Here is a 9,529-nt window from a genome sequence, read left to right as displayed (position 1 = left end):
CTCCCATTTTGATTTTGGGAAAAAGTGACTGAACAGTGCTCACTCAGTGATAAGCAAAGTGTATGAGACTAGGCACCCCTTATTTTATTTACCCATTTTAACCTAGCTGATGTAGTACTGTGAAAGCCCACATTAATGCTCTCCTGGACATCCTACCAAGGTCAAATGGGCACATCCTCTAACTCCATGGTGAGCTCTCCTTCCCTCTTCTCCCTTGGAGTAGAGGCAGGCCCTGTGAGTTATCTTCCTTCTTTCTTAACTCTCTGAAAACAACTTGGTTCCTGGCCTTCTTGAGATATTGCCTCCTTCCAGGCCTTCAGGTCAACAAGGCCATTCCACCAGAAGTTGGGGGCTCTCCAGAGAGCCTTGGTTTGATTCAGACTTCCCTCCTGTCACTTGTTCCATGCTGGATGTCAAGAGCTAAAAGCTGTCTGCTCAGGCTGCATTGGAGTGGGCAGAACAGTCACTAATTCAGTTCTACGCTTCTTCCATGGCAGCCTAGAGACCATAGAACTCTGAATCAGGCGGAAGGAAGGGAAGATGGGAAAAGTGCTGGAGAGCAGAATCCCATAGGGACCCAAATGGTCCTTGAGACAATAATCTTATCCAGAAGTAAGGGCCAAGAAGCACATGACTGAGCCCCAGGACTGGCCAGGCAGATGAAAACTAGGCCAATGGAGCCTACGTGATAACTTTCTACATTTGGTGCTGTGACCCAACTCATCTCCCCATCCCCGCAGAGAAACCTGGGACCATGCGGAGCAGCCTGACCCTGGCGGGGACCCTCTGGGCCTTCCTGTCCCTTGTTACCGCTGTGGCCAGTTCTACCAGTTACTTCCTGCCTTACTGGCTCTTTGGATCCCAGCTGGGGAAGCCAGTGTCATTCAGCACATTCCGGAGGTGCAACTACCCTGTGAGGGGAGAGGGACAGAGTCTGATCATGGTGGAAGAGTGTGGGCGCTATGCCAGCTTCAATGCCATCCCAAGCCTGGCCTGGCAGATGTGCACAGTAGTGACAGGTGCCGGCTGTGCTCTGCTGCTCCTGGTGGCACTGGCTGCTGTCCTAGGCTGCTGCATGGAGGAACTCATCTCCAGAATGATGGGACGTTGCATGGGAGCCGCACAGTTCATGGGAGGTAAGACGGTGTTGCTGGGATTGGGTAGGTTGGGGAGCTTTGCAGGGGTGTGGGTAGTGGGGATGTTGTCTCATGGGGAAATCCACTCTCAGCTTCTCCCCTTTGTCCATCTCTAGGGCTATGAATGGGGACTCGTTTGAAACACCTAGCCTGGGACTCCCCAAAGTGCAATCTACATCAGGGTTTTATTCTCAGCAAGATTGGCTAGTAGGCAGAGTTGATATCTGGTTTTTTTAGCCCTGATTTTCATCACCTTCTTCTCCCTGCAGAGTGCCCATTGAAGAATATTATCCAGGTCTGCTTTCCAGGGGCAGCAACTTATACTCTAGTATTACTGCTCCAAAATAAACTTGACCTCTAAGAGCCCTGATCTCTGGTAGTTATCTCAGAGGACAGTGATCTGATAGACACATACACCCAGGTGTTAATTACTAATAAGAATTTAATGTACAGTCCTCACCAAAAAATACATCTCTAATAGTGAAATGCTAGGTACCAGGCAGACTTCAGGTGACTGCTTATTTGACAGCATCTAAGGCTAGCCCTGTCTAGTAGCCGTTAACAGACTATCCAGGTTTCCTATGGCCCTGACGCACCCTACTTAGCTTTTCCCTCATTCAGCCTCCCTCTAAATTTAATGCAGGAGACCTGGATGCTGGCAGTGTGTGGATGGGCTAGGAAGGAGCAAAATGCAAAAATGGCAGACTGTAGGAAAGCAAGGGGAGCAGTTTAATCTGAACGGAGAAGAAAAAGCAAGTTTAAGACAGACAGGCAAATGTGTGTGTGAACATGTGAGCTATGTTTTACACCTAGTTGGGGCAGTGGAAAAAAGCGCTGGTAGAACCTATTGCTGAAGTTTGTTGCTGTTGTTCCTAAAGTCGTAGAATCACTATTCATTATCACTGTCATCTCCATTAGCAGCACAGTGTGGGTGCCTGGAGCCAGGAAACTTGGATCCCACTTCTGGCTCTTTCACTAAGTTGCCCTGTGGCTGTAAGCAAATGACAGTGACCTCTCTTTTGTTCACTTCCTTTCTTTCCTTAAATTTGTTCATTGGCAAGATAACCCAGATCCTAATTTTCTTTCTTCTCTCCAATGACTGCATTTATGTGGCCTTGGGGTGAGACGTTAGTGATGAGCTAAGACAGTGCTTCTCAACAGGGGCTGATTTCTTACATACCTCATCCCCCACCGGGGGACATTTGGTAAGGTCTTTGACATGTTTTTGGTTATCAAAAATTGGGGAGGGTGCTACTGACAATCAGTGGATAAAGGTGAGGGTTGCTGTTAAATATCCCACAATGCACAAGAACAAGACAGCTGACCACTCCCCCAAACAAAGAAGTATCTGGTCCCAAATGTCAGTGGTGCCAAGGTTGAGAAACACTGAGCTAAGGTATCATGATTTCCTGGCCTTCGTAGGAAAAGCACCAGATTCTCTTTGCTGTGCCAGTTAAGGTGATGTTTTCTGTTTCCCTCTTTCCTTAGACTCATTATGCAAAGTTTGTTTTGTTTTGTTTTTTGCTTTTACATCTTTATTGGAGTAAAATTGCTTTACAATGGTGTGTTAGTTTCTGCTTTATAACAAAGTGAATCAGTTATACATATACAGATGTCCCCATATCTCTTCCCTTTTGCATCTCCCTCCCTCCCACCCTCCCTATCCCACCCCTCTAGGTGGTCACAAAGCACTGAGCTGATCTCCCTGTACTATGCGGCTGCTTCCCACTAGCTATCTATTTTACGTTTGGTAGTGTATATATGTCCATGCCACTCTCTCACTTTGTCACAGCTTACCCTTCCCCCTCCCCATATCCTCAAGTCCATTCTCTAGTAGGTCTGTGTCTTTATTCCCATCTTACCCCTAGGTTATTCATGACAATTTTTTTTCTTAGATTCCATATATATGTGTTAGCATACGGTATTTGTCTTTCTCTTTCTGACTTACTTCACTCTGTATGACAGACTCTAGGTCCATCCACCTCACTACAAATAACTCAATTTTTGTTTCTTTTTGTTTCTTTTTATGGCTGAGTGATACTCCATTGTATATATGTGCCACATCTTCTTTATCCATTCATCCGATGATGGACACTTAGGTTGCTTCCAGCTCCTGGCTATTGTAAATAGAGCTGCAATGAACATTTTGATACATGACTTTTTTTTGAATTATGGTTTTCTCAGGGTATATGCCCAGTAGTGGGATTGCTGGCTCATATGGTATTTCTATTTGTAGTTTTTTAAGGAACCTCCATACTGTTCTCCATAGTGGCTGTACCAATTCACATTCCCACCAGCAGTACAAGAGTGTTCCCTTTTCTCCACACCCTCTCCAGCATTTATTGTTTCTAGATTTTTTGATGATGGCCATTCTGACTGGTGTGAGATGATATCTCACTGTAGTTTTGATTTGCATTTCTCTAATGATTAGTGATGTTGAGCATTCTTTCATGTGTTTGTTGGCAATCTGTATATCTTCTTTGGAGAAATGTCTATTTAGGTCTTCTGCCCATTTTTGGATTGGGTTGTTTGTTTTTTTGTTATTGAGCCACATGAGCTGCTTGTAAATTTTGGAGATCAATCCTTTGTCAGTTGCTTCATTTGCAAATATTTTATCCCATTCTGTGGGTTGTCTTTTGGTCTTGTTTATGGTATCCTTTGCTGTGCAAAAACTTTGAAGTTTCATTAGGTCCCATTTGTTTATTTTTGTTTTATTTCCATTTCTCTAGGAGGTGGGTCAAAAAGGATCTTGCTGTGATTTATGTCATAGAGTGTTCTGCCTCTGTTTTACTCTAAGAGTTTGATAGTTTCTGGCCTTACATTTAGGTCTCAAATCCACTTTGAGCTTATTTTTGTGTATGGTGTTAGGGAGTGTTCTAATCTCATACTTTTACATGTACCTGTCCAGTTTTCCCAGCACCACTTATTGAAGAGGCTGTTCTTTCTCCACTGTACATTCCTGCCTCCTTTATCAAAGATAAGGTGACCATATGTGCATGGGTTTATCTCTGGGCTTTCGATCCTGTTCCATTGATCTATATTTCTGTTTTTGTGCCAGTGCCATACTGTCTTGATTACTGTAGCTTTGTAGTATAGTCCAAAGTCAGGGAGCCTGATTCCTCAAGCTCCATTTTTTTGTTCTCAAGATTGCTTTGGCTATTTGGGGTCTTTTGTGTTTCCATATAAATTGTGAAATTTTTTGTTCTAGTTCTGTGAAAAATGCCAGTGGTAGTTTGATAGGGATTGCATTGAATCTGTAGATTGCTTTGGGTAGTAGAGTCCTTTTCACAATGTTGATTCTTCCAATCCAAGAACATGGTATATCTCTCCATCTATTTGTATCATCTTTAATTTCTTTCATCAGTGTCTTATAATTTTCTGCATACAGGTCTTTTGTCTCCCTAGGTAGGTTTATTCCTAGATATTTTATTCTTTTTGTTGCAGTGGTAAATGGGAGTGTTTTCTTAATTTCACTTTCAGATTTTTCATCATTAGTGTATAGGAATGCCAGAGATTTCTGTGCATTAATTTTGTATCCTGCTATTTTACCAAATTCATTGATTAGCTCTAGTAGTTTTCTGGTAGCATCCTTAGGATTCTCTATGTATAGTATCATGTCATCTGCAAACAGTGACAGCTTTACTTCTTCTTTTCCGATTTGGATTCCTTTTATTTCCTTTTCTTCTCTGATTGCTGTGACTAAAACTTCCAAAACTATGTTGAATAAGAGTGGTGAGAGTGGACAACCTTGTCTTGTTCCTGATCTTAGTGGAAATGCTTTCAGTTTTTCACCATTGAGGACGATGTTGGCTGTGGTTTTGTCATATATGGCCTTTATTATGTTGAGGAAAGCTCCCTCTATGCCTACTTTCTGCAGGGTTTTTATCATAAATGGGTGTTGAATTTTGTCGAAAGCTTTCTCTGCATCTATTGAGATGATCATATGGTTTTTCTCCTATTTGAATTCACATTCTAACCTCCCTTATCTCTGAATAATCCCACTCTTTAGCTACTAATGATTTTCTGGCCACATTGGAAAGTCATTGGATTAATTTCTCTCTTCCGCTTCAAAACCATGGTACAGAACCAGTTATTAAGGCTGGTTTAAGCCTATGACTTTATCTCCCTTTGGAGGCTCCACAGATATTACAAATGAACCTTAAGTCGGCTCACCTTTCACCTGCATTCTTGGGCTTACTATGGCTAGCTTGGTACTTCTATGGGCACATTATTTCAGGAAGTGACACTTAGCTGGCAGGTGAAAGGGGTGCTCCTTACAACTCATATTTATAGCCCCAGAGCCCAGTTCAGTGCCTGGCACAGAGCAGGTATTCAGTAATGGTAGAAAGAATGAACATATGGTTAAGGCAATGTTAGTGTATTTTGGGATAAGTTGGTCATGTGAAAGCTGGGTTCATTCACATCCTTTGCTTTTTTTCCAGGCTTCCATTCAAAGGCATTAGCACCCTGAGTTCTCTTCTCTTCTGACTTGAGAGTGATAACTTAGCTTCACTTGCTTTTCTAAGAATTTCCAGCAGAGGGTGAACAGGGACTAACTGTTAGGAATCAGAACATCAGTAGCAATAGCCTCCATCTGACTCCAAGCATTAACACTGGCTCCTACACCCACCTTGCCTCCTATCTTAGGCTTGAGTGGTGAGACTTTCACAAAATGTTTATGGTTCTCCATATAATACATTTTGGTTGATCTCACTTTCTAGGTCCAGAAACTCAAAGGAAATTGTTGAAGGGAGATGTGGGTAGGTAATGGAGATTTAGACACTCATGGACTGAGTGGGGGAGAGCTTTAATTGAGCAGCAGATATAATACAGTGGCAATAGAAACATCAGTATCATGTTAATCTCATATGATTCTGCTATTTTATATTCCCCATCAACCATTGCTCATAGGAACATAGTCACAGTGTTTACACTTAGATGGGGGTCATTAAAGTTCAAGAATAAAATGCCATTTGACAGTACTCATGGAAAGAATCAAGATCCAAGGTGTGCTACAAGGGTTATCCCTGGGGATATTGGACAGATTGCTAAATTTATACAGCTTCCCCGCCTGTAATACCAGCCAACTAAGTGTCATTTTCATTTCCTTTTTAGAAACTGGTGCCTGTCAAAGTTGCATCAGATGTGAAGGAATGGTGAAGGCTGCTTGAATGTATCATATTTTCTAGGCACCCCTTGGCATACAATCATTATCCAAGGTTCTTCAGAGATCTTGGTGTCTCACTCCTCAGAGATGGGCTTTGCTTGTGGCAGAAAGCCAAGCCTGAACAGCATTTTGAGCTCCGTGGATAAAAGACATAAGAGAAAGAGCTGTGAGGGTTAAGTTTAAGCTTGTTGTTCAGCAGAGGGAAATTGATTTTGTTGCTCCAGGCCTGGCTGCTTCTCGGCAGCTAGCGCATTAACCAAAATACATCAGGGGGAAGAGCCATTTTTTTTCAGGTCTGGTTTATCTCTGCCAGACCCCAAACCACTGAAGAGATGGAGGATCCATTAAGAACTACTCCCTCCCCCTGCCTGACTTTTGTTCCCCCGTTTGGCGGCTGCCCACAGAGATGAGTGGTGGGAAGTGGGAGAGACAGGAAGAAATAAAGAGCTGCTGGCCTGAGTCATACTCAGCAAGGTGACCTGATGGGACCCTTGGGTCCCATTTGCTCCACCTGCAGCTGATCCAGCTGGACAAGTGTAGGTCCAGAGAGCCTTCCACTGGGACCTTCATGCCCTCCTCTAACCGGTGAAGGAAACATCTGGCCAGGAGATTATTTCAACCCTGGGGATGCTGAGGTTTCTAACCAGCTGGCCCCCAGTCCCTGAGAACAAGGTCATTATTTACATTCCCCTGTGTATACATATGCAAGATGCTTGTGAATTATCCTCTACCTTCAGTGAGAGCTAACCAAAGAAGAAATAAGTGAGAAGTAAATATAAGGAACTCTTGGCAAGAAAAAGTGTAAGATCTTGGATCAGGTTCCTTGAGGGAGGCCAAGAATCTTTCTAGATCAGGGAATGTATCAGAATCAAATGGAGTGCTTAAAAAATGTGGACCCAACTCTCCAGTCCTCTTTCCCATACTGATACACACAGCAACAGGTGGAAGGCTGCATGTTTTGGAAGATCTCTCCAGTGACTCTGATGTGTTCCCTTTCCCCAACCCAAGTGAGAACTACCACTCTGGACTTTTTTTTTTTTTGGTTAAGCAGATGGAATTCAACACACCCAGACAGGCACTAATGATTTTCTCCATGGAAGGTCCTAATGCTACATGCTTCAAGCTGAATGAAAGTTGCCACTGGAGATGGATCACTGAGAACTTGATTCAAGGAAAGAGTGCTGTTTTCTAAAAACCATTATCTTCTCTGGAAATCAAGCATTTCCTGGAAAGTCTTCCAAAGTTTCATCAGGCATAATTTAACTTAGCCTTACCATGCTGAACAAGGATTATAAAAGTGGCTTTCTGTTTCGGAAATGGTATTTAAAGAAGTTAACCTACTAACAAAAACTCATGTAGCAAATTTGAAGCAGAACAGAGACTGTGGTCCAGGGTTTCTGACTCTCAGCCCTGGGCTTTATGCACTGATGTCATTGATTTTTCTTTTTCCGTTTGGAGAAGAAATTCTATCACAATGTTTTTCAGAGTGGTCCATGAAGCCCTTGTATAAGAAATTTCCTGGGGTGCTTGTTAAATACAGATACCTTAGTGCCTTTCTAAGCCTACCCAATCAGAACTGATGCCTGGCACTCTGCATGTTACACGGCCTCTCATGCTGATTTATTTTTGAAAGCATAGTATGAAATATTTCAGATATGTGCACTATACAGCTTAAGAAATAGAATATTACCAATGTTGTTGAAATCTCCTTCATACCCGGATAGTATTCTCTTGTTCCCACAGCAAAGTTAACTACTGTCTTGGATTTGTTATTTATCATTTCCCAACATGATTCCAGTACACACTAACATTTGAAAACCTCTGCTCAGTTTTGTTCATAGTGTTGCTTTTTTCTGAAATTCTGTTTTCTTCCATCTCTGCCTGTAAATCTCTCTCTCTCAAAGGCCAGGTCAAATGCAGCCTCTCTGTGAAGCCTCTCCTGATGTACTTCAGAAATCTCTAGCAGAGGTGAACTGTTTTATAACTCTGAGAGAGAATATGCAGTGAAATGAATAGCAGAGTTGAGTGGGAGTGTTCCCTGGGAAGGGAAAGCTGAGCTATAGCTGGACGGCAGACATAAATTTTCCACTATGTTTGAGTTGAAGTTGCTATAAGAGGAATAAATTGAACAAATTAATAACAAATTAACCCATACTAGACTTCTGCTCAGGGTAGTAAATTCAAACTACCAAACAGCCATACTTGGACAGATATTTGGGAGTGGGGTGTGAAGTGTAACAAGATGGCTGCCCAACCAACAGTTGCACTTGTGAATGGGAGGTTGTGGTGGACAAAGGAGGTTGATAACACCCAGCTGAGGAGACTTTCCCTGCCCGGAGACAAAAACTAGGCATCTACCTAATTGAGAATGTGGGAGATGGTTATACAGCTGTTGCGATATGGGGAAGTAGTCATTCTGGCAGCAGCGGAAGATTGAGGGCAGCTGGAATGTAGCAGCAGAGAGGGTTCTGAGGTCTGTCCGAGATTGTGCGCCCAAAGGTTTGTACTGGCGTTGAGGTTGCCACAAGGGCTGAACCCGAGCAAAGTGTCTAACTCTAGGCCTCTGTTTGGTCAGAGCAAGGAATGAAAACTATAGCAACCGTGTTTCAGGAGGACGCTTGGTACGTTTTGTGATAGGGGATTCTTGTGGAAGGAGCAGTTGAGGAAGGGAAGGAAGATGGCAGCCCACTGGTCACCTGCACATGTTCAGTGGTGGAGTAAGGGTGGTAACACACTCTAAAGGGCTTTCCCTTTCTAGAGGCAGGTGCAGTTGGGACAGACTTCTCCATGGGGCGTATGTGTCTGGAGGGGCAGTAAAACCTGTAGTTAGGAATGGCATGTAGAAAAGTAGAAGCCAGGGCTACAGCTCATACATGGCAGGGCTGGGATTTAAACTAATTTTCTCTGCCCCCAGAGCTCCTGCTTTTAATATTTTTAGTGGTGTTTTTCTTAAGTGTTGGTGCCAGAACCTGAAGCATCAGCATCACTAGGGTGCTTTTGAAAGACATATTCCTGGGCTACAATTACTGAATCAAATATCTGTGGGTAAAGTTCAAGAATCTACATTTTAAATAAGCCCCCAGTCTTCCGGAAGGTGGCAGAGCCTGTCAATGGAAAATGACTTCTATGTTGCTATTTGAAGCCCATCTTCATATCCCAAATTCATTAGAACTGTTGGGGACAAATATAATTGAGGATAAATTATCCTGTGACTTCATTTTAAAAT

The 9,529-nt window shown here is 43.0% G+C and overlaps 1 protein-coding gene across 1 annotated transcript in view; it reads left to right on the top strand.

Moving 5' to 3' along the window:
• Positions 1 to 659: 659 nt before the first annotated feature.
• Positions 660 to 9,529, top strand: part of LHFPL1 (LHFPL tetraspan subfamily member 1) — a gene marked incomplete at its 3' end in the record, with an annotated part of 43,502 nt that continues 34,632 nt past the window's right edge. Inside the window, exon 1 of the mRNA XM_082681161.1 lies at positions 660 to 1,136. Coding sequence (XP_082537287.1) covers positions 755 to 1,136 — 382 coding nt within the window. The 5' untranslated portion in view covers positions 660 to 754. The remainder of the gene's footprint in view (positions 1,137 to 9,529) is intronic.

Source organism: Grampus griseus, assembly GCF_964374135.1.
Source record: "Grampus griseus genome assembly, chromosome: X".
In the NCBI taxonomy this organism is placed as follows: domain Eukaryota; kingdom Metazoa; phylum Chordata; class Mammalia; order Artiodactyla; family Delphinidae; genus Grampus; species Grampus griseus.
The sequence above is the reverse complement of the archived record's forward strand: the minus strand, read 5'-3'. Positions and strand labels throughout refer to the sequence as shown.